The following is a 25,594-nucleotide window of genomic DNA, read 5'->3' as shown; positions in this document are numbered from 1 at the left end:
TGTCAAAACATCTAGTTTTGAAAGGTTCAGACTCAGTGTGAGATGTGAGATCTGGGGGTAAAAATATTGCAGCACTGGCAATACTTATTGTCAGTACTTGTCAGTAAAGGCAACTTATGTTTCATGTGAGTGACTCTTTTGGTGAGGAGAAAGACTATGTCTTATCAAGTCAGGTAATTAATAAGGATGGTGAACAGTCTTGTTCCTTTGTGCTCTACTTGGATGTTACTGATTTACTTTTGTCTATAGTCATTTGAGCCAATAAAATCGTACAATCACAGAGTGGATTGTGTTGGAAGGACCTGAAGGATCATTTCATAGTGCCTTATAAACTGATGGGTACAAGTTCAGTTACATGGATAATTTGACACAAAGGGATTTTTTTATAATTACTATAATACATCTTGTAATTTATTGAATTAGCAGGATTAGAATGTTGTCCTAATTTTGGCCAGAGTTAATCTTCTGACAGTTCCCATGAGCGGGTTGCAGCTTGGAGCCTTGCAGGCACCCCGGCGTTGTTGTGCTACACCATTCGTATCATTGTAAGGGGCAGGAGTAAGAGATTTACATTTCTGCCAAGGAGGGGAATGTGGCTTTGGGTGGAAGAATAAGTCACCATATGGAGGGTTGCCACCATTTTGTTCCCTTTTTCCCCTAGGAGCAAGCATTGAATGTCGTGGTGGAGCAGCTCCAGCTCTAACTGTAGTGCAGTCACATGGGGTTGAACTCAGTGAGCATTTTGCATATAAATCACCCTCTCCATATAGTGGTGTTATTAGTATTGTTGCTGTTAATGTTTATTTTCTTATCATATTGCTGTTGGCCAGTAAATGGTTATCTCAACCTACTTCTGCCTTTTGTCCCTCATCTGGGCTGAAGAATTGTGTTGAGCCATCATTTGCCAAGTAGAGGATTTGGCTGTGAAAGTATATTGAGTAGATGCACACATACCCACATAACCACAAGTCAGGCTACTGAAGAGTATCACAGCAATGAACAGGTGGATTGTGCTGCCAAGATTATAGTATCTCAGGTGGACCTGGGCTGGCAGCATAAGAGTGAATTATTTCTTGCATGATGGACCTCAGTTTATCAGGGAAGAGCGGCAAAATAGAGATGGGCTTGTGATCACGGGGTGGACAGGATGTTCCAGGTTATTCACAACTGTTAAACATTCACTGCAGTCAAGCAGGCCAAGCAGGTAAACTCGCTGTGGTATTGGGGAATGATGGTTGAAACATAAATATGAGGAGGTTTGGCAGATTAATTACATCATACACCATACAAACCTGCCAAGGCAATTGTTACATGCTTACAGTGGTGTAAAGAACCACTGAATGGCTGGAGATGTACCCTGTGCCTTACACCGCTGCCTGGAACACCAGCTTGGGGTTTGAAGACCAAGTCCTTTGGTGACATGGCACCCCAGAAAGAACTCAGTTGGACAATGAAACTAACTTTAAAGATGTTTCACAGAGTCACCTTTGCCAGAGAGAGTGCGTATCATATTCCCTGCCATGCAGCACCCTATGGGAAAATGGAATGGTACAATGGACTGTTAAATACCACACTGAAGGCAGTGGGTGGTTGGACCTACATTTAGCAAATGTAATCTGATTGTTAATATCCAAGACTTTATCAATTGAGCTGCCCTTGCCCAATCAAAACCTCCACATACTGTAGGAAGTATAAAGTCCCCATGGTACATATTAAAATATGTTAGGGAGAACAGTTTTGATTAGTTCTGCCTTCTATCCATAGGATGTTTTTTGCTCAAGGACCTGGGTGCGCTTGGCGGATAATGCAGAGGGTCATGGAAAGATGATGTGTACCCCAAGGAGATTTGAATCTTGGTTGAGAATAGTCTGTAATACTGAACTGTGTGTGTAATATTTGTTGCTGACCCTGCCACTATATGTCATAACTACCATGGACAAGGTGTGTGGGGAAAATGCTGGAGTGGTTCTGGGAAGATGTTTTTACAGTTGCTATCTTGCTTCTGACCTTAATTTAGATAATAAATTTGGTTGTTTTTTACAGTACAAGCTGAACTCTTTATAATATTTTCATGTTATCATTTAGCAGGACAAAGCCAATAAGAATAAAGAATTTTGATTTTTTAAATGAATACTTAAAATTGATTCTGGTAAAATCTATTTCTCTAATAAGCTTTGATGCAGAAATTTCTGACCTAGGTACAGGCTGTGTTCAAATTGAGTAATCTTTTTATGATGTGCTAATGCAAGTTTTTAGTTTGAAAGTTTTACATAGACAAGATTAGTAAGGAAAAGTAATAAACAACAGAGGAAATCCTGATAATAAATGAGACCAAGATTTCTGATAAGAGAAAATGCAAAGAAAGAAGAGCAGGAAAGGCAAAAGCAATATTGACAGAAACTCGGTAATGTTGAGACAGGGGCCTACGTGTGCAGCTTTAGGAGACCTCCTTTTGGTTGTCCTAAAGGATTTGAGGAGATAGCTGGAAAAAAAAGAAAAATTCCAAAAGCAAAACCAGTTGAAATAAGTTTATGACCTACACTATACCTCAGAAAGAAGCAGAAGTCCACAGGATTTATTTTACCAATGAATGAGACAGCCAATCTGGCACTTCAGGATTTTTTCGCAGTGTAGGATACGTACGTAAAGACAGATTGACTTCCTGTCTACCACAATCTATTCAAAATCTAGGTTCAAGTAAAAGATTAAGGAATTCATAGAAAAATGTGACAATGCTTCCTTTTAAATGATGGGAAAAGAGAAAAAGTATGTTTTAATAGCAAATAGTATCATTTATTATTTAATTCTGGAATATTGATAAAATTGAAAATCAAAAATTCTGCAAAACCTTTCAGTAGTATGCATTATTAAATCCTGGAAGAAATTTCTGGAAGAAATAGAAGAAAGGAGGGCTCCTGTACTTGAAAGTAAATGCCTAAAAATAAGTATGTGGTATTAAAAATGAATAGATTGAAACACATTTAGACCAAGAAATCTGGTATGATAGACTGAGGAAAAAACCATGTACCCTAAACTCAAATGAGCTGTTATAAAATAAGTAACTTTTTTCAAAATGTGGCTCCTCACAACTTCTATGACTAAACTCTGATATTGTCAAAATATAAAATAAGTTGGAAGAGATGAGAGAGACTTTGCACATTTTTGTACAGATAAATGCAGTCAGAAGATTCCAAACAACAAAGATTCTTTGTTGTTAAGAAGTTTAGAATTTTGATATGTAAATAATGTTTTCATATTAGTACCTAATTATAACTTGCCACTGACCCTTTATTGGAAGTGCAAACTTGAAACACTTTTCATGTATTTTCTTTTTTGTTTGTTTTTTAAGGTCAACGCATAGAAAAACAAAAGAAAGGGAAAACCCCCAAACTTTAAAAAGGATGTTTTCTTAATTCTTACATTACTGTTTTTAAAAGAAACCTTCAGAAGAACCAAACAGCAAAATCAAGGATTCAAATAATCCCTTGATAGTTAGACTTTCATGAGACATTTAGGACCCTGAAGACTGGGACATTTTTATGGGTGATATAAGCAGGTATTTATCATATTGGAAGTTCCTCTTACATTTTCAGACTTCTTTTAAGTGCCTGAATTCCTGTTTCTATATGCTTAGACTGAGCATATTTGAAGACTGAGTTTATTTGAAGGTCACAGCTGATGTTGAGAAGCCAGACAAAAGTAGGAAGTCAGATTGCTGCATAGAATATGAGTGCTTGTGCCTGCTTTGCTTTCAAGACAGACATCACTCAGACAGTGCTGGGAGTATATTTGTAAATTTCAATTCCACAGGCTTAAGCTAATCTTAGTTTTCTTTGCTTACAAGAAAAGTGAAAGTATTTACCTTGGCTTTAGACCTGAATGGGAAAAGAAGTGGTGTGTGAAGGAAGAAGGTGTTATGAATGTGTACAAATACATGTGTGCTTCCAGAAGTATTCTTGGGGCTTCAAGGAAACACAGGAAGAAAAAGACTTACAAAAAAGGGTAAGTGGTTTTAACAGGTTATTTGAAGTAATTGCCTGATCTGCTTTTGATGAGAGCTTGTGTGAACTTTTCTGTCAGAATACTCCTCGTCATCATAAGTAACTTAATAATTTAATAACTGCTTTTCTCTTTGGTGTTTAGGGTTTTTTAAAATTCATTTAAAAAATATTTTTCCGCTTCACTTTTCCTGTCTGGTGGTTTCCTGTCCTGTTTGGTTTGTAGATTCCAGTAGCATTAAGGCTCCTCTATTAATAGATAATAGGTTTCTTTGGGAGGGATGCTAATCCAACATGCTGGAAAATCTACTGGGAAACTCCCTGCGATCATTTCACCAAGTCTTGTTTTTCTCTTCAGTTTCTATGGTAATACTCTACTTTTCTCATCAGTGTCCTGGTGGTAAAGGCAGTTTAATTATTAAACATCAACTTCTCCATCAAGTATTGTAGTTTCAACAATAAGGATTTTGGCTTGGGTTAACCAGCACAAGTACACAGCTGCAGGTTCTCGTGGCAATTTATCTGGCTGGGGCTAAATTTAGCACCACAGTTGAGCTACATAGGTAGCTTGAAGTAAAATCTCAGCCATCTGCAGCTACCAAGGTACATGATACCCAAAACAGACTCCCTTTTGGCCAAAAATAGGAGGCATTATTCTGCTTTTGGAAAACTCTACAGCTTATGGTTTAAATGGTAATAAATGCTGCACTTCGTTGCATCATCCAAAATGAAGTGCAGTACAAATTTGCTTTATTAGGTGGAACAGAGTCTCAAAAATAGCTATCTTTCCTTAAAGGTGTCAGCTCTTCCACTGTAGAAGTTTTAATGTATGGCTTTGACCGTAGCCTAATATTATGTATATATTTAAACATATGCATATTTTAATAATAATAAATAATAATTTCCCCCGTGCTGTATGAGTGAGTACTCTTGTACTGTTGTACTATTTACTATGTACTATGAGTGAGTACTCCTGTACTATTTGGACTTGAAAGCCAGGTACCTAATAACCTATTTACTAACTAACCTAATCTAGTGTTCAGATTTATTCCATTGAGAGATTTTTGGATTTTCCATGTGAAGATTTTTTTGGAAATAATTAAACAAGTGTGTATGTACATTCTTATCACATTATCATCTAGGCTGGAAAAGATCTTTGAAGTCATCAAGTCCAACCTATGACCCAATGCCACCTTGTTAACTAGATCATGACACTAAGTCTGTCCTTAAACACCTCCAGGGATGGTGACTCCACCACCTCCCTGAGCAGACCACTCCAATGCCCCATCACTCTTTCTGTGAAGAAGTTCCTAAAGACAAACTCAAACATTCCCTGGCATAGCTTACAACTGTGTGTCCTCTTGCCCTAAGAATATGTCTTCTTGTCCTATGAGACACGTTTACATGCAGGGGTATGCATAAGGTATGTGTCATTTATGTACATCATTGCTACAATGAAAGAAACTTGAGGTGTCACTGCACTTCAGTAACACGGCATTAGGAAGTCTGTGTCTCTTCTCAGTGGCAGTTTCATGGTAATTTTCTGTGTTGATGTCAAACTGAATCTGAATATCTTTAGTGTGGTCATGAAGGGGAATGTTTTATCACGGAACTGAGGAGTGAGAATGTGTGCCTTGTGTAAAGGCAGGGGAGCAGTAACACATACCACTAGGTTTGTCTATCTTACACTAAGGCCTTGCTGATACTGATACTGTTGTGTAATTTAGGTGTCTGTGTTTTGTCTTATACTGTGTTTGCTTAGCCTTGGTCCTATAAGGACATTAGCTTTGACATTCCTGCAAATCCTTATTTGGTTTGGGATGAAGTGTTCTGTTCTGTAGTAAAATTTTAATCTAGCGCAGGTGTAATGGAGGAGATGCAAAGAGCATATTGTCCTGAAATGTGAACTAATATATTAAAAATATACAGTTGGGATACATGTAGAGGTAAAATAGCACCTCATCATGGTAATGGAGAAACTGATTAACTTGTTGCCTTTCTGAATGTGAACAAGTGACTCAACTTCAAGATTGACTAGATTCAGAGGCTGTGTGGACAATGGAACTCGAAATGCTGTGAGTAACTGGACATGAAAGTAGAAGGTTGCTTTTTCTGTGTGTCCATGAGCAGATGGTCCTGTGGATGAAGGCAGAGCACTCTTGCAGCAGCCTCCTTAAATCAAACAAGGAGCAGAGAGAAGAGCTTGGCTTTCTGTGTCTCAGAAACTGGATCTCGTGAAAAGAAACTATGTTAAGTAGGCAGGTTTTAAAGCCGGTCTTCATTTACATCTAGAAAAAGCAAAAAATCTTTCAGCAGTTCTAATATAATAAGAAAACTCTGAGGTAGATTCAGTTTATTTTACAAGTTAGCAAGTATCTCAATTCCATAGGCAAAATCCAGTGATTGTAGCGATAGCAAGTTTTTCAGCCGTTGCTTTACTGTCTTGCCTTTTAGCATGTTTGAGAGAGATGGAGATCTGTTGGAGCAGTGATACATGTGAATAAACTCTTACTGTTTCAGTTGTATTTAATTGTATCATTATGCAGTTGTTCTGAAAGAAACACCAATGTATTATATAAGTTATGCTTGCTCATACTAATTTTCTCTTTCATTAAGCTTACTAGAAGTCTATAAGTAATTATTTAAGAGTGGGTATAAGTAGCTCTTTTATACTGCCTGTCACTTGAGATTAATATCAATAAAGTTAAGTACTAGTTACTTGTCAAAGGAGAAAAGCTGTATTTCTAGAAAATATTTCCAACATGCTTTTGATGTAACCCTACAGCATAACCCAGCAGACTGTTGCCTAGTGATGGAAGAGGAACACGTTACTAATAGTAGTCACTAAACCAAGCTGTTAATCCTTCCAAAGTGTATGATGGAATGGTACTGTTTCCATCCTTTATAGAAAATGAATTATTTTATTATTTTGTTTTGGTTTTTAAATTATTTTTATGGTGATTTAAGTGGTTATTTATAAATTAATGACTGTGCTTTTACTGGCAATGTGTACAGTTTCAGAAATGTCATCCTGTACCTTAATAAGCATCAGTAGCGAATATTGTAAATATCTGTGTCTTTCAGTGCCAGCAGTGATGTTTGAGAGAACTGAAGTTGTTCCCTAAGTGCCCACTGAAATCCTATGAAATGACTGTGAGGCTGTGTGTGCCTTCCAGCCAGTGCCAGCTACCCAGATGCCATACTTGGTTACTCCTATGATGAGAAGCTGTTTCATCCCCTGTGAAAACTGAAAGCAGAATTACAGTCATGGGGTCTCAAGAACTGCTGCTGTAATTGCTGACTTTTCCTACTGTGTTAATTATTTATGTTTAAAAATAAAAAGGGCTATAATAATACCTGAAAGAGATCTAAGAATAGAATTAGAATATCTGAAATAGATAGAAACCAGCCTGCAAAGAGATTTTTGAAGTCTTAAGACTGATTCAAGTACAAGATAAATGAATTAAATGTTCATGAAAATTAGGAAAAAGATCTCATGAGATATTAAAAAAATGCCTGAAGAATATATAACTTAATCTTGAAAATTTGATTGCGGATTTTTAAATTTATTTTATGCTTATTCATCTTTCTTTTATATATAGATTCTAACAGAACAAGCAGATTGCATTCTCCCATTAAATGTTTTGCTGGTAGGCACTATTAAACAACTATCTGAAGCACCAGCTGGCACATTAGATTTGTGCTTCACCTTACATTTGTACAGGAAATTCATCATAACTAGAATTTTAAGATAGTGAATGTGAGTTAGTCTAAACACTTTCTGCCTGTTTCATTGCTGCAGATCCCTCTGAAAGTTTTGGTCAGTTTCTTTAGTCTTTGCATTCTTTTCTGGATTGGAATATATTCAGTGTTTAATTGCAATATCAGAAGTCTCTGATATTGCATATCCAGGTACAGGACCATGTGAATGGTCCTGTACCTGGATATGTATTTTCTGAGCAAGATTTGTACTGGTAGCATCCAGTCACAGACTGATGTTGTTAGATGTAAGGACTTTCAGTTTCACATTCTCTCCCTTTCTTTCAAGCCTTGTTATTTTCTTCGCGCCATGGAGTGTCATGCTGCCCTATTCCTTAATACCAGTTTTCCAACTTGCCATCCTCCATTTACACTGCAGTTATCAGGCCTTTTATCCTTCTTTTTTGAAGATGGTACAGCTGGAGCCAAAGCAAAGTGGGGTTAATCCCAGAAAGTTTTGGGGTTTGGTGACCTCAGATTTTTGCAGGATGTTTTGAAGTTGTGTGTTCATTTTGAAGTTTTGAGGTTTGGCCTCATATTTTCCCATGGAAGACTAACATTAGTCAGTATTTAAACCTTAATGTAGTGTTTCTATGTTCATTTTTTTCCTCCTCCTTCAGGTTACTCTTCCGGGAGGAAACATTTTATTATTATTATTATTTTAAAAATAATTTTGGTTGGTGAGTATAGGAAATCCAAATCTGTGCTTGTGATAACTACCCATTCTCATTTCTTATAAAGCAGATACTAGTTCCTGTTTGGCCAGTTGTAGGTTACCAGCCCAGTTTTGCTCACTATTTTTTCTGTAGAGGGAGATATAACCTGTTAAAGTCATGGTGAGGCCTTGGTAAGTCTTTGTTACAATCACTGATGAATTATGAAAAAAAACCAAACCAAACAACCCACCTGTGACAGGGAAATAGTCTGGGAAGAATTGAAAATAGATTTGTCTGAATGTGCTCCACATCTTATGCTGGAATTCATAATTGGATACTGGTGGCCTGTAACATTTTCTGCTGTGACTCTAAGAATATATTCTCATTACAGGACACAACTAATACTAGGTTTGTAAGATCATGTGGTTTATTCCAATGGTATTTTTGTTCAGGAGCAAGTGACTGCAGAAACAGTTAAACACATCAGTTGCCAAAGAAAAAAATATATAGGAAATAGTGCTGACAAAGGCAAAACATTGACTCCCAGTTCTCCTGATGTGTATTATTGAAATAAGAATGAAAAAAACTTAGTGTCTTCATCTAATAAATATGATATGTTTTAAGTACAGCATATGGCTGCAGACTGAACAGAAATCTGTAACTGATGCTCTTGTTGGCATACCTCTGGTAATATTGTTGAAGCATATCAGAAAAAGAATTGTGCATGCTAAGGCCATCTGTTGAAAATGCCTCTGAAATGTGTGCTTTTAGAGTGGAAGTTGTAGTCCTCTCTCAGCACACCAGGGTGTCACACCTTGCAATGCTCTCTTGCTGTGCTTGAGTGTACAGCTGGCACACTGAAGCTGCCCTGAGCCAGTCTGGTGAACCAATGTGATCAGGAGGCCCTCAGTGCCAGGAGAGAGGAGGTAGGGCAGAGAAGGTGCACAGGAGAGCTCTGTTGCCCTGCTCTGGATGTTAGTGACTTTATGTTCAGGGCACAAATTTAGGGCATAAGCCTGGCCTTCTCCTTTTTTGCTACTGGCAGCATTACTGAGAGCTGGTGTAATACTGTACAATTGCAGCTACTTTTTTTTTTTTTTGCTGCTAATTATCATTCAAACTCCTATTAAGATAGTCATGCACAAAAATTGGTTATTTTTTAGCATCACTGAACAGAAATATTTCTACTGCAGTTCTTCAGAGCATTCTATCCAATGATTTCCAACACTTTATGATCTAGAGATAAATAGATTTGCTGTTAATAAAATGGGCAGATGTCACATTGCAGAAAGCTATGGCTTTCTGAAGCCACTTGAAAAATTAAACAAAACTAATTTAAACAAAAGGCAGTTTTTAAATACAGTCACAATTGGTTGTATTTAAACCAATACAACCAATGAGAAATGCAAGCCTCATCTCAGTAAGAGTAGAATAGTATTTTCAAAAGGAGAAACTATAAAAGGGATCTAGAAGTCACAGTTAACAAACAGTTCTGCAAGAGAACCTAATATAACATGACAGCAAAATCATCTACAGTGGCCTCCAAATGTATAAAACTTGATATTCAGACTGTGAAGAGAGCTGATTTCACCACTGAGTAAGTGGCTGAGAAGGACATGAGAAAATTGCACACACTGTATGCATTTTTAGGAAGAAGTTGAAAAAGAAAGTCATGGCTTGTCATACAATTCTCAGGTGAAGAAAATGCTGATCAGAGAAAACCTGAGCTCAGTATTCAATTTACCTAAACAAAGATGGAAATTATTATTATGCAGGAGAACACAAAGTCTCTCATTAGGTTTATCCCTGCAGGATTGCTAGTGATGAGAGCAGGGTGAAGTGAGACAGTATTTTGCTTGCTTCTGCAACATTAGATAAATCTTTAGGCACATCAAACATGTGCCTTTGATTCTTGTTATGGAGAAAGACACATCTGACTTGTATTTATTAGCTTGATAAGCTTTGAGAGCAACCTATCAAGGTGCACAGCAGACTTGCCATCCCTTTGCACCTCAAGAGGATCTGTTTTGCCCAAGCAATGTGGTGGACAGTGGCAGGTGAATATACTTTATGTATGCTGGAGAGCAGCCAACGTGTATGATTTCTTAGCCTTGTGAAGTCTCAAGATCTGAAATTGCTGAATTGCTTGCACAGGTTCAGTTTTACTAGGGGCTGGTGCCTGACAGGGAGTGTGCTATACCTGCTCAATACCATGCTCTCTAGCCCAGGCGTTATTTTTGAAATGAGTCCTGTAGTCCAGGTCAGTTCTTTCTGGGGTACCATGTACAGAACTTGCTTTGCAAGGTCAAGATGGTATTCCAGGCAGTGGTATAAGGCACAGGGTACATCTGCAGCCATTCAGTTGTTCTTTACACGAATATCAAGGTAGCTATTACCTTGTAGTGTTGTGGGAGTGTGATGTAATTAATCTGCCAGGCCTGCTCATATTTATATTTTGACCATCATCCCCCATACCACAGAGACTTTACCCATTTGGCCTGTTGATTGCAGTGAATGTTCCACAGTTATGCATCACCTGGGAAATAGTGTCCGTGTTTAAGTACACTCCTCAGTCGTGAGCCCATGTGTATGCAGCATCTCTTACTGGATGATTGGAGGAGTCAAGGGCCCTTTGAGCCAAAAATAACTCACTCTTACATTGCCACTATGGCAGGAACCATCACTAAAGAGAGCATGTTCTTTTCATTTTCTGGTAGCTGGTTAAGTGGTGGGCAGGCCCTCCTCACCATGTGTCATCTTTTCCTTCTTGTCTGGTAGTTGGATACTCTGAAATTTTCACTTTTGGGGCAGTTCATTATGAGCTCCAGGATCCCTGGACAATTGGGTTTTCCTGTTTGAGCTTGCTATCTGATCAGTGCGATCTACTTACTCTGCACAGCCTCAGTGGCATGATGTGTGTAAGAGACTGTCCCTTTCAACATTCAGCCCAGCACTGGCAGTCGGGGTGCCATGAGAAGCTGTGCTTTGGTGCCAAACACTTTGGAGGTGGCTTGAGCCCCTTAATAAAATGCAAGGATCTCATTTTTCTTGGAATTCAGATCCTTTTTGTCCATGACTCCAGATGGTAATGTACTGTCCTCTTCCCAACACCCTTATCAATGCCCACATTCCAGGACAGGAATCCCAGTTTCTTAGATTCTTTACCATTAGTTTCATATAGGGAGCCACATTGTGCCAGTATTGGAGCAGACAGGTCACCAAGGACTCACCTGACTGAAATCTTGTGTATCTCACAGCTGACTTGGGGCTAGGAATTAAGTGATTATCTTTGGTCCTGCCTCCTGTTTTAAGGGCTCTATTTCTTCACCCCTCACGAAGTGAACGGATTTTAACTTGGATTTCTTCTGTATAGGGACAACTGCTACTGAGTAGCATGAGTCATTTCTGTGGTTCAGCTGCCGTTTGAGTGCCCACAGTGCATCTTTCTCTGCTTTCCTCCTCTTCCTGGTGAGGGTGCTATCTAGTATCAAGCCATATTCAATGAATAGTTGCCAAGGTCCAGGGACACTGTAGAACTTCCCCCCTGTCTAGAACTGCCTTTTTCTGTCAAATATTCTGCCACTTTAACAGGGTCCTGTAGTTATTCAGGTGTGAACTTCCAAACCATTGGAGAAGAATAGTGCTTTAAAACGTGGCCTCTTTTTTTCTCCCACATTCTGTGCCACTTATAACTATCCACCCTTAGGTAAGATCTCTGAATGTCAATCTTCCTAGAAATCTCTTTCTTTGCTCTGATGTAGATTTCTTGATGTTGATGTAGACAGCTCTGAGGAGACATGGTAGACTTAGGAGCAAGAAGATACCTTCTTTCACATATAAAGGGACTTAAGAATTCTCAAAAGCTGTGGTAGCAGGCCTGAAAGAGGAAATTGGAGTGAAAGGCTGGAAAAATAATCCTACCCTGTTTCCCCCTTACTGGCATGGTAAGATTATTAATGGACTCCCAAAGGTAGCACCTGAGGCAAAGCAGGAGAGCAGCACTGAACACACATCCCAAATGACCCTCATTGCCCTCAATGTTATAATGTCATAAACGGATATCCTGCTGTACATCAACAAAGCCATCCTGATCTCTCTCCCATTCTGAAAAATGCCAACACATACTGCACATATGGGAATATATACAAGTTGGTGTATCACAACCACATGAACAGACTGAGCAACAATGTCAACAGTGGCTCCACACATAATACAACAAATGCCTAGACCAAATTTATTTCCAGTCTGCTCTGGGCAGATCAGCTGTTATTGCAGCCCTTTGCGCCTCACATTATGCACCACATAAGGCTGTCAGGATTTAGGAATGGCACTCCCTGATTTAGTGTTCCCACTGAGATTCTCCAAACTACATTCTACTCATTCAGTCTTCCTCCCCCTTCTCACATTAAGGCTACTTCCAGACAGGCTTTAGGAATGAATTAGAGCGAGAAAATCAGTGAGCCTCTTCAGAGCAATGCCTTGCTGCAGTGTGTGCTGCAGGATGGAAACTCTCCAGCTGTTGTTCCTTTGCACGGAAGGCTCCAATCCCATCACTGTCCATGGCCCCGGTGCGTCTCAATCTGGCAGCAGTCACCTGGGCTGCACAGTGGTTCTGCATGCTTTCTAGGTTACTGTGTCCTTACCTTGAAATAATCTGGATGTTTGAGCAGGGCTGATTCCTGCAGTTTGCACCCAGGACTGGAGAGAGTTTGGGTAGCACTGTTGTTCTCTAGGCAATGTTTCATACTTGAAAAGAAGGAAACATATTAGTTTAAATACCAGTTTTACTCAATTCACTGTTTGATAATGAACTTTCAGAACAGCTAGTCTGTAGAATCTGTGTTTTAATCAAGATAATGATAATTTTAGTATAATGTGAAGCACAAGTAAGAGTTTTATTTGCAAAGCTTCACCTTACTGTTTTTTTCTGGAATATTAGCACTAGTTTTGTCAAGATCCCCTATGAATTAAGACACCTTACAGTTCAGCTATAGTCTGTAAATATACCAGAAGTTTTAATTTTCAAACCTTGTTTTCTTTCATTAAGTGTAAGCCCCATTGTTGCAAGGGAAATCAAGATGGCTTGAATGTTACTGTTTCTGAATTTTTGTATATTAGCTTCGGGGAAATATTTGGAGAATATTTGAAGGTGAATTAACTGAAAGTTCTTCTGAAGGCATACAAAATCTTGTCTTGTAAGGTGGTTTTAATTCTGTGTGGACTGGCATTTAGCAGCAGCATTTGAAATAAATATTTTGCTTTATCTAAATTGTGGCTAACACCATAAAATGGGCATATGCAGTATAACGCATCTCTGATATTTAGCTGTTCCCAAATTACCGAAGTTCCTGCATTCTTGCTGGCAGAAGTAGTGACTGCAGGTTGTGTGCACTTAGTCGCAGATGTACTGTGTAAATGATAAGACTTTTTCTGGTGGGTGGAGGAGGCAATTTGTCTGAGGCTGGTTCAAGAGTTCTTGTAAGAAAGCTAACAGGTTGTGACTGAAAATGCAGAAAATAATTTCCAAGGGCAAGTTCATGTTAAGGGAGGTCAAGCACTGGATTAACAGATGAATTTTAGGTTCAGCCAAGAACCTCCTCTGTATGTTGACAATTGCAGTACACTTTTATGCACTGCTTGGTTCTTGCACTGTAATTGGCCTAAAGACTTAATAATTACTGAATGAAAGTCTTATTCTAGGTCTAGTTCATACTGAGAGCTGATAAGGAGATGGAGCTTGCAAAGATGAATGAAAATATGTTCTCAATATAGAAGTATAGCAGTCTGTGTTTCTCAAGAGGATAGGGTTTTTTATGTCTTTGATGATTTAAAATACCTTTTAACAAGTAATTTAACTTTCCACTCTCTGAAATTGGATAAATTCTGTACTACCAAACTTTATTACTCATCTCACCCTCACCTGAAATGAAATTGTTATTCAAAAAAGCTCAGCTGGCATAAAAAATAGAAAAGAAGAAGGCAAGTAACAAGACTGATAAATGAATAAATAAAATTTATATTATGAGGTTTGTTTCAGCCTACTTAATAGTTTTGTGGACATACCTGTTTTTTTAAAATTACCAGTTACTATAGATGTTCCTAGTGGCAGTCTGTGTATGTTATCAAGAGATTGTTGTACAACAAAGGAATTTCCTAAGCAGGAATGGGATCTACCTTAAACATAAATATATGAACAGAGGTGGAAAACACACTTTTCTACCTAATGTGAAACTTGAGTCCAAGCTACAGAGAAGACCCCAAGGCCATTCAAGAAATGAAATTTCACTTTGTGAAAAAGGCCTGACAGAAGTTATTTGCTTTGATTTTTTTTCTTGCTGTTAATATTTTGAAGTATTTTGGTCTAGAAGCATTGAGCTTTTTTTTTTTTCTTGAATCCTTTTTGTCCAAAACAAAATTTGCTTCCACAGGACATCAGCAGCTGCTTTGGTGTCTACAGCAGCTGAGGAAACTGGGCATTGAGCATCACATCACTGTTGCAGCAGCTTGTCTGTCTATTAGACAGATTTGTGCTGCCTGAAAGTTGGAGCAGAGTCCTTTCCAGGCATGTTTATGTTCTACTCATTCAATTGTTTCCATGAAAAATTATGTTCTACAAGCAATTTTATTTTTATCTCCAGACTTTGGCAATCCTTGGTACTGTGACCAAGAGCTACAAGCAAGTTTTAAAATTTCTTTAGATTATTTTGTGTCCATCTGCATTGTTGGTTAATTTCTTTGTCTCTGCTTTGTTTTGCTGGGCTTTAAAAAAAGGTTTTAATTTTTGTTGCATAGTTGCATGATGAATTGTCTTTTTCCAGAACCTTCTGCCAGACTTGGCTCAAGTCTGAGAGAGCAGTATGAAAGGAATATTATGAATTGTTTTTCACCAGGAAGATGTTAAGACAACGAAGCTTTTTAATGTTCCTATCCACTTTTTGTAAGAAGCTCAGGAAGACACAATCTTTTCAAAGTGTTCCTCTAGAAAGTAATTATAGTCTTTGGTTAATCATCATTTTTATGAAAGAAAGCAGAAGAAAAGTATCAGCTTTGTAGGGGAGTAGTGAGCTGGTTTTGAGGTCATTATGTGGTAGTAGTTATTCATTACTCACCTCTGGGGAAAGAAAAGGCCATCCGAAACCTCCCTTTAAAACAAACAAAAATGTCAAGCCTCTTCTGTCACTGTTCATATTTAAGCAGATTCTACAGCATCCATGTGGTGAGGAAAGACTGAATTTTTTTTCTGCCTAGTGATACCTATTTTGTGAGTGTTAGTCTACTTGGTGAACCATCTTCCTCTTCAGCCCATACAGAGACACTAGTGTGCAGAAAATCATTCATCCCCAGAGAGGAATTCACACCCTTTTCATCCTGATCAGCATTTATCATATAGTTAAAACTTTAACAAAAATGCTTCAAGATTCAGACCCATTTAATCAGGAAGGAAGTCTGACTAACATATTTAGAAAATGGGAAATAAGAGCTCTATATAGCAATAACTGCATTGTTGAGCAACAAGTTTTGAAGGCAGTCCCACTTTATCTATTTCCATGCTATATAACTCTCTGTTTCTTTTCTCTGTTTATTTAAACCCTCTGTTTATTTTAAAAGTCATTAGTCTGCTTGCATAAACACAGTTTGCTTATTACAGTTCTTACATATGCTCAAAACCTCAAGATATGGAAGGTGTTCAGTATAAGTAGATTATCTGAGTACCCTGCACAGATTTTCTTCAGGAAATAGTATTGCCTATTATATACTATTTATTATTATCTATTTATTTATTAATTACTTTCTGGAAAAGTGTTCTCTTCAGCTATTTATCTGTTGGTTGACAATCGCTTTTCTATCTTGTAAGCCTCTGGCAGTCTTGCTGTCAAGAAGAGAGATGTGACTGCTGATTCTTTCTGGACACATAGATCAAATAAGCATGATTTATATCAGGAATATCCTCATTTGTACAAAGAAAAGTAATAGTGCTTGTACGATGACTTTTGATACCACAGGTTTTACAGCATTTTCTAAGAGCTGTCAAATGTTGCTGTTTAATAACGAGACTCTGCAAACAAACATGATTGGTGTTTTCATTGTTTCAGCACTGCTGTCTGAGTTATTTTATGTGGTAATTGGAATGTAATACACTAAGAATCAAGTACTATTTGTAAAGATTAAAATGTTAAAAATGAAACATTTATGGGCACATACTAGATAAAAACAATCAATTTTTGTTTTCTGGCTACATTTTTCTGTGCTTCTAATGAAATCCATACACGTATTTATCAGAAGTATTTTGATAGTTGGTAACTGTGCATAAAGATGCCAGTATGGTAAAATGCAGCATGTTCTGCAACTGTGCAACTGATTTTTATAACATTGAAAACACTAAAAATTACTAGTAATTTCAGTCAAGCATTCAAAAATGAGTTATACTGTCCTTAGGTACAAGGTCTTGTGTTTGTATTTTTTGCTTGTGGTATCATGCCATACTTCGTAAAGACACAGTTATTTGAAATGAGCTGTGGTACTATGATTGACAGTTTTTTATAAATCCTTTCCTTTATCTGTTTTAAAAATGGCAGTAGAGAAGCAAATGAGAAAAGGAGGTCAGGAAGAGAATGATGGACAAGGTTAAAGTAGTTAAATACTGACATGGAGAATACATGGCTTTCTTACCTTGTTGCAAGTTCCCAGAAGGTGCTGAAATTGGAGTGCTCGGACTGTGATTTGCACTGGTGGCACAGGGTTCACTGTTCCCGAAAAGTTCTATCCATAAAACATGGGTATCTTGATTCTTCACAGGATTTCTCTTACAATAAAATAACATGGTGAAAAAAGTTACCATTTGCACACAGAATAATACTCATCAGGAAGTAAATTTGAAAGCATAAATTTGACCAGGCATTTTGTTTTGGTCATTCCTTGCTTTGAGAGATTTATATAATATTGAAGTCTTCCTAGGTATATGATAATTTTGACAGGAATATGCAGCAGTACACTTTTACCTGCTTTTTTTCTAGCTTGTTATCTTCAGCTAACTATTCCTGATGGACCTTTCTTTTTAAAATTTAACGTTATACAATGAGCAATATAATTTTTTCTACTCTTCTCTGTAGGAAATTATTACGTTTTATTGGATATAGAGGTAATTTTATGTCATTCTCTTAGTACACACAATGGCATGAATTAAAGTAGTTCCTAGTACCAATTCAAAGGCTTATTTTTTTGAAATAGGAGACCTCACAAATTGAAGAAAGTGAATGCATTTCAGCTGTGCTGCATTTTATCTGGTAAAGCACACTTACTAATGAAAATTCTTTGCCACAAGAGTGCTGCAAGTACATTAAGAGAGGCAGAAAACTCCTAATGGCATCTGTAGAAATCTGTTTGGTTTAGATAACTTTCCAGTACCATTATATTGACCTATGATAGTTGGCTACTATAAGATCCCAAAAGACTTGGGTTGTGCTGGCTACTTTATTAAAAGGATGCATATTCTCCACAGTTGGTTGGCTACTGAATGCTGTCCAGTTCAACACTTGATTTCTGTTTTCTCTGGGAAAATATCTGAATTATTGTAACTGATAAAAGTCTTGCCTGCATTGTTCTCCTGTTCTGAAATATTGAACTTCTGGTTTCTTTAGAAAAATACACTGGATTTTTTCCAGTATTTCTGAGCTCTGCATTCCCCTGCATAATTTAGATTTTGAATAATAAATTATGGTTGAAATTAATAATTTAACCATTATGTAAATTATAGGTGTTATGGTTGTAAATGATAATCTCACAGCTTGCTTCTTGTAGCATAGATCTATTTAGTTGTCACACCCATCTTCTAGTCAAACCCATAGCATTTTTGACAGTGCATTATATAATCTTATTCCCTAATTAATGGGATTTTTTTTTATTTTCAAAAATGTTTCAGTTGTCTCCAAAACTGCTATAAAGGATGACTGTGCTGCTGTTTCCCAAGCTGTTGTTGGTTTTTTGTTTTTTTTTTTCTCTCTTGTATGTTAAAGTTCAGCTTTCTAGCACTCTTCTAATGCTGGAAAGTGCTTCTTTAGGTAAAATTCATTTTTCTGGAGAGAGGTGGAGGAGTGGCACTGTCTGTAACAGAAAGTTTAGAAGGTATAGAGCTCACAGATCAAAATGAATAGTTGAGAGCTTCTAGAATCAAGGGGCAAGCAAATAATGATGATATCATCATAACAGTCTACTTTAGACCTCCTGGCCAGAATGATGATACTGATGAATTATTCTTTGATGAACTAAGGGACACTTCCAAGTCAACTGCCCTTGTCCTTATGGAGATCTTCAACTTGCCAGAAGTTAACTGAGAGTATCACATAGCCAGTACAACCCAGGCCGGAAGATTCCTAAAAAACTTGTAATACAACTTCGTGGAACAGATCATTAGGGAGCCAACTTGGAAAGTTGCCCTCTTTGATTCACTTCTTGACAACAGCTTGGATGTTGTGAGTGAAATGGAGATTGGCAGCTGTCTTGGCCACAGGGACCACAAAATGATGGAGTTTAAAATCACAGTTGACAGAAAGAAAAGTGCCAGCAAAACCTCAATTCTGGCATTCTGGCAACCTCAGTTCTGGATGTGAGGAGAGCAGACTTCAGGCTGCTCAGGGAATTACTAAGATACCCTGGGAGAATGTTTTTGCAGGTGCTGGGGTCCATCAGTGCTGGTCAGTTTTTAAATATCACCTCCAAAGGACACAGGAACAGCAATTCCCAAATGCTGACAGTCAAGCAGGAAGGGCAGAAAGGCAGCTTGGATGAGCGAGTTTTGTCTTGGAAATAAGACAAAAAAAGGGAGGTGCGCCCAGTGCAAGCAAGGTCAGGCAACATGGGAAGAATAGAGAGATGCTGCTTGCCATTCTAGTGAGAAAATCTGTGTGGCCAAAGCTTAGCTGGAGTTAAAGCTGTCCAGAATTGTGAGAGACAAAGCCAAAGAGCTCTTCTCAAGTATATTGTCACTTAGCCGTGTATAAAATAGCATTGACCTGTTACAGGATGAGGATGTTCACCTCACAAACAGGGACATGGACAAAGCAGAAGTGTTTTGTGGTTCTCCTGCGGTCATGGAGCGTTGGAAAGCCAGCCAGCAAGCTCCCCGTGTGACCAAAAGGACACACAAGAGAGGCTGCCCCTGAGCCTCTGCCGAGGCCTGTTAGGTGGCAGTTGGAGCAGCGACGTGGGTGACGCTGCAGCAGGACACCACAAGGATCCCAAGGCAAAGAGGCAAAGAAGAGGACACTCATATACTGCCCAAAGAAGTTCCATTCAAAGGATGGGTCGGGGATGAGTGACAAGGGAGTAGTGCTCCGTCAGGGGTTTTTCAAGGGGTTTATCCAGAGGGTGGGAGCATTACATAGCCAATAGGGTAACATGTAGGGAGGAGCAAGGAACTTAGCAGAACCAATGAAATCAACACAGGGGAGCAGAGAAGCTTCTGGGAGAAATCAACTGTTAGGATCAGGGTAATTGACACTGAACTTTTGAGAATGAAAGGGGTGGGTCTGAGTTGACGGGCAGGGAAAGGGGCCAGCACAACTTGGATTGACAAGTTCATATAAGGGAGAAAAGGGAGGAGCAGGAGGACAGACACCTTGAGTGGCAACCTAGTGGAGGGAAAACTTAGGGGTAAACAGCTTGGGAGAGACCATTGTGAGGGGACAAAACGGGGGTACAAGGATCAAACCATTATTCAAATCACTATTACAATCAAAATAACTCAGAAAAACACACTGCCACGGTGTTTAATACAGTCTCTGTCTCCATCTTCATCATAAATGATGGAACAAGAAGTTCTCTCTGTGACCTGAAAGGTCATGTCTATGAGAATGATCGATTCTTGGTTGGCCCTAGAAATCTGTGGGATATGCTATTCCAGCTAGATCCCTACAAATCTATGGGGTCTGATGGGATTAATCCAAGAGTCCTTAAAGAATTAGCTGATGGTGCTGTAAAATTTTCCTTGATGATTTTTGACCGTTCTTGGAAATCTGGAGAAGACCCTGCTGACTGGAATCTGGTGAATGTTGTCCTGATTTCCAAGAAGGGCAAGAAGAACCCAAGAAACTACAGGTCTGTCAGTCTCACTTCAGTGCCTGATAAAGTTATGGAGAAGATTATTCAGGGAGGTAGTGAAAAACACCAGAAAGACAATGCAGTCTTTCAGTTAGAGTCAGCACAGCTTCATGAGAGGAAAGTCCTGCTTATCAAACCTGATTTCTTTTTATGACAAAATAACCCACCTTATGGGTTCTCTTGATCGCGGGAAACCAGTGAATGCACTCTTTGGATTTCAGAAAAGCTTTCAATAGTGTCACTCCCAGTGTCCTTCTGGACAAAATGTGCAGCACACAGCTGGATAAACACATTATGGCATGGGTGAGCAACTGGCTCACAGGTCAGGCATGAGGGTGATAGTGAATGGGGTGACAACAGACTGGTGACCTGTCACCAGTGGGGTTCCAGAGGGCTCCATTCTTGGCCCTGTGCTCTTCAGCATCTACACTAACAACCTGAATGCAGGACTGGAAGAGATACTAAGCAAGTTCACAAATTATATAAAATTGGGACGAGCAGTTGACTCCATCAAAGGCAGGGAGGCCCTGCAGGGAAACCTCAGCAAATTAGAGGAATGAGCGATGACCAACCATTTGAAGTCCAACAAGGGAAAGTGCCAGATTCTGCACTGGGGTGGGGCAACTCTGGATGGATGGTCAGACTCGGGAATGAGAAGTTGGAAAGCAGCCCCATGGAAAGGGACTGGGGGTCCTGGTCAATGGCAAGTTGAACGTGCGCCGGCAGTGCTCTGGTATCCAGGAGGGCCAAGCGTGTCCTGGGGGGCATCAGGCCCAACATTGCCAACCAGGCAAGGGAGGGGATTGGTCCACTCTACTCTGCACTGGGACAGCCTCACCTCACGTGCTGGGGACAAGTTTAGATGACACAATATAAGAAAGATATAAAGCTATTAGAGAATGTCCAAAGGAAGGTTACAAAGATGGCAAAGGGCCTTGAGGGGAAGCTGCAAGAGGAGCAGCTGAGGTCACTTGGTCTGCTGAGCCTGGAGAAAAAGAGACAGTTACAATTTCCTTCTGTGGGGAGGAAGAGGTGCAGACACTGATCTTTTCTCTCTGGTGACCAGTGACAGGACTTGAGGGAATGGACTGAACTTATGTCAGGGAAGGTTTAGGTTGGATATTAGAAAAAGGTTCTTCACCCACAGGGTGTTTGGGCACTGGAACAGGATCCCCAGGGAAACAGTCACAGCACCAAGCTTGACAGAATTAAGAAAGCATTTGGACAATGCTCTCGGGCAGATAGTGTCACTTGAGTAGGGTGCTGTACAGAGCCTAGACTTGGACTCAATGATCCTTATAGGTCCCTTCCAACTCAGCTTATTCTGCAATTCTCCGATTATGTAATGTTTGCAGTATCAAACCAGGGTGTATGTCTGTCCTTTTATGTTAAATAGGAAAATTACCAAATGTATAAAAAATGCACAATACAAAAAAAAAAAGGGGAGTTTGAATCCATTGCTATTTTTCATATGTAAGATAAAGGAATATTCAAGTAAGTTAATGTGGAAAAGAAATTTGGGCCCTAAATTGGTCTGGTTGGTAATTGAACATATTAGACTAGGAATAGGAATGTTGAGTATTGTCAGAACCCAGGACGTCCCCCTGATAGTCCTGAATGATCTGAGCTCCAGCCCCAGGGGGCTATGAAGCTCTCGCAGCAGGGTTGGAGACCCTGACATGCAGCCAAAGACCCCTGTGGCTTTGAGTTTGACCCATGGAACAAGTTACCACCTTTGCATGAAAAATTACAGGTCACAGAAGTTTAACTAGCATAGTAGTAGCAATCATGGCGTGAAGGAAAAAATTTTGGAGCATGGTATGGAGGTGTCATTGGAATTCTGTACATGGGGGTCAGGGGTTCCAAGATGGAGGGATTTGGGCATGTCCTATCCTTCTTTCTTCTCCCTGGCATCCATGTTCAGGATGATGTTGGCATTCACAGATTGGTTTAGAGTAGAAAGTCACTGTCTAACATAGTTGATAGGTATTGGAACATAATTGTAAAGAGTGTATACGTAGTTTTTAGTATAAAAGATAGCACCAGCCCGAGAGGGGGAGAGTGTGCCTTGAACTGACCTGCTGAACAGACCTCGGCAGGCCAGACAGAAAATGTTTTAGATAAAAAATAAGAGACCATGAGCCAAAGACTTCTCAACTCCTTCTTCGATGGCTGGGTTGGGAAAAAGAGACTTTCAACATACCTCGGGATCATCTCAACCAGAGAAAACCTGAGAGTGTATGACATAAATTGGTGTCATGTTTAGTGACTGATATATTCAGTGCTTAAGCAGCTGCAGATGAGTTACTAGTACATGGAAGTGTATGGAGTCTTTGAAACTTGAATATGAAATTAGCACTTTTGAGATTTAGCATATTTTTTAAAAATTAATTAAGTAATTCAATATCAAAACCAGCAACTTATTACTGAGACATTTTAAGGGGGCAAGGCAGGAGAAATAGAGATTCATTTATGTTGGTAAAAATACTCATCACATATGAAAACCATAAAGTGAAATGAGGGTACATGTTTTGGAGGGGGTTCTGGCAGTACTAGAAATATGACCAATCTTTTTGTTGGTCTGGAGGACCATGGATTTCCCTGGTGATGTTGCTCAGCCTGTGGAGTCTGTGTTGCTTTGCCAATAAACATTGTTGATACAACATACAGCTATTGCTCTCTGCTTATTTCACTGAGTAACTTCAGAGGTTAGTTTCGAGTGCCTCTCTTCCCCAGAGGGCAGCTCAGACATCAGATGTGTCACCTGTAGAGCGATCCAGGGGCACTTATAGCTGAGGGACAGCACTTTCAGAGGCAGCAGTCCAGTCAGATGGAACCTTTCAAACTGCATTAATCTGAAATGCTCATGTGTATTATTATGATTGAGTTTCTCCTAATAGTCATGTCATTGCCACCACTCACAATGAAATGATCTAGTAATGTCACTGTTCAGTTATGAAATGAACTTAGCAGAATAGTAGAATATTCTTAGTAGAGGAGAATAAAGTAGAAATAAGTAGAACAAATGAGATGCATGCATCAGATGTGCTCATTATGAAATATGAAAGTGGAGAGAGCATTGTTATGTAGGATACCTTGACGGCTACTTGGCAAGTCATATGTGACATATGTCCCTTGTCTAGAATAGAACATTCATGGCCTGGAAGGTACTCTGCTTTTAAAAAATATTAAATGTTAAATGGTGAGAACATAGTGATTTGAGGCTGTGTTGACCCACAGTTGTCCCATAAGCTGGTCATCTCTTTTGCTAAAACACTTTGCTGCTTGAAGCTAGGGACACATCCGCTTCCTGCTAGTTGCACCTTTTCTATCATTTTCCAGATCATGCTAAGAGACAGAAAAATATTCATAAGCATAATTATATAAAGGCTATTTTTATGCTGTGATTATGTTAGCATTAGATATTGTGTAATTTAGGGAATATTATCTTTCTTTACCAAATTCTGGCAGAAATGCTGCAGAGCAGTACTTCAAAGCAGAAGTTCATACATTGCTTCATGTATTTAGCTAGTATGCCTATGGAGACAAGGATTCTGTCTCACCTCTTTTATGCCCTCAAAATGCTTAAAAATAATGCACAGCTGTTTGCATGTTTTTTCCCAAGAAACTGTTCTGGAGAAACCATCTGAAAGGTTATATTCAAACTATTTATTAAATACTTTTGTTCACCAAGACTGGTTTATTAGAAAATATTTTAGAATAGATTTCCTGTCAGGGAATCCTTCTGCTGTTTAAAAAATAAATCTTATTCATATTTAAATACTTCACATTCCTATTTATTGCTGCTCCAAACTTTTCTCCAAATTTAATTTTACTAAAAATTACTAAAAATAATCATCATAGCTTGTCCATGATTTCTTTGAAAAAGATGAGAATCCCAGTACACTGCCAAGATGGGTAGTTTTGGTTACAAGGGTGGAAGGCTGGTCCTGAAGCATGTATCCTATTGCACATATCCTGGTGCTTCACCACTTCAGGTGCTGAACCACTATGTCATTTTCCTCATTACTGACAGTTTGGAAACAGGTAAGAGCAAACTGAATGAATATTTTCGTACTGGAGGATATTAATGAAGTGCATGGTTGAGCTGAGGACTCCTGATGCAGTACATTATACTGCTCCTCATATAATTTTCTACCATAATCAAAACCACTCAGTTACTCTTTCAGAGAATACATTTTACTGCATCACACAGAACATCTGGCTGACAGGTACTTTCTGAATCACAGTGTTACACTATTTGATACTTCTTCACCTGTTGTGAGAAATAAATGAGAAAAGCTTAGGACCCCAATATAAGCTGCATAGTAGTAGTGCAGGACTGTTGCACTAAAGCTAGTGCAGGACCTCCCAATGTGATCTTTCTAAACAGACAGATAGTTGAACATGATGACCCAAAAAACAGTTCAAGCCAAAATGAAATTTTTAAAGTTTGGTAAGATGTGCAGCAGATGAAGCCTGTCTCCTTTGCCTCATCTCCATTGCCATCTGGTTGCAATTTCCTGTCTAGCTGAAGCTGCAGATTATTCTATTATTTGTATGTACCTGGAGGTTTTAAGTGAAAAAGAAGTTAAGTTCTGGGCTGCCAGTTACGTTTTCAAATGTATCCATCTGACTTTGCTTGTGTTGCTTCCATTTTCTGTGTTCTTCTTTGCTATAACAGAACAACTTTGTTTTTGGCCAATTAGCAAAATGTAATTCCCATCCTTTATAGTCTCTTGGTGAGTCCTCCTGAAGCAAGCATTTTGTTTCCAAGAACTTTGTGTAGGTGTGTGGAAATTTCTGTTTGATTCCAGGTATTTCAGAATTGTGACCATCAGCATTTAAATCTCTCTTTAAATAGAAGATTTATAGTTCTTTAGACAGAAAAAACATTTTAGTGTTTAATGCTGACGATACCTATCAGAGTTGAAACAAAATGGATGGTTTAGTTGAGTTCTAAGCCAGATACTGAAAAAATTGAATGTTCTTTTATTGCTGTCCTGTCAGTATTCTTTATCCTCACTGACTTGAACTTGCCTCTCTGTGTGATTCAATTTTTACTCTAACTTGTCCTGGTTATGC

At 38.8% G+C, this 25,594-nt stretch overlaps 1 protein-coding gene and 1 long non-coding RNA gene across 11 annotated transcripts in view; one reads left to right on the top strand and one right to left on the bottom strand.

The window, feature by feature from the left end:
- The window catches only part of MCTP1 (multiple C2 and transmembrane domain containing 1), a 214,198-nt gene that overhangs the window by 9,054 nt on the left and 179,550 nt on the right, over nucleotides 1-25,594 (top strand). The window contains exon 1 of one of the 8 annotated variants that reach the window (XM_064405544.1): nucleotides 3,865-4,002. The exons of the other annotated variants lie outside the window; for them this stretch is intronic. Within the exon in view, the coding sequence (XP_064261614.1) occupies nucleotides 3,880-4,002 (123 nt within the window). The 5' untranslated portion in view covers nucleotides 3,865-3,879. Of the gene's footprint in view, nucleotides 1-3,864; nucleotides 4,003-25,594 lie in introns of those variants that run through there. 8 annotated transcript variants of the gene reach the window in all.
- On the bottom strand, nucleotides 9,082-25,194 carry LOC135291394 (uncharacterized). 3 transcript variants are annotated; one of them, XR_010354198.1, is made up of 4 exons: nucleotides 25,076-25,194; nucleotides 17,084-17,216; nucleotides 13,057-13,159; nucleotides 9,082-12,290 (listed from the first exon to the last, which is right to left on the bottom strand). It is a non-coding gene; the product is annotated as an uncharacterized LOC135291394 (long non-coding RNA). The 3 variants fall into 3 exon arrangements; XR_010354200.1 differs by lacking the exon at nucleotides 25,076-25,194 and adding an exon at nucleotides 20,677-20,923; XR_010354199.1 differs by lacking the exon at nucleotides 25,076-25,194 and adding an exon at nucleotides 20,028-20,060.

This window comes from Passer domesticus, chromosome Z (genome assembly GCF_036417665.1).
Source record: "Passer domesticus isolate bPasDom1 chromosome Z, bPasDom1.hap1, whole genome shotgun sequence".
NCBI classification, from domain to species: Eukaryota; Metazoa; Chordata; class Aves; order Passeriformes; family Passeridae; genus Passer; species Passer domesticus.
The sequence above is the reverse complement of the archived record's forward strand: the minus strand, read 5'-3'. Positions and strand labels throughout refer to the sequence as shown.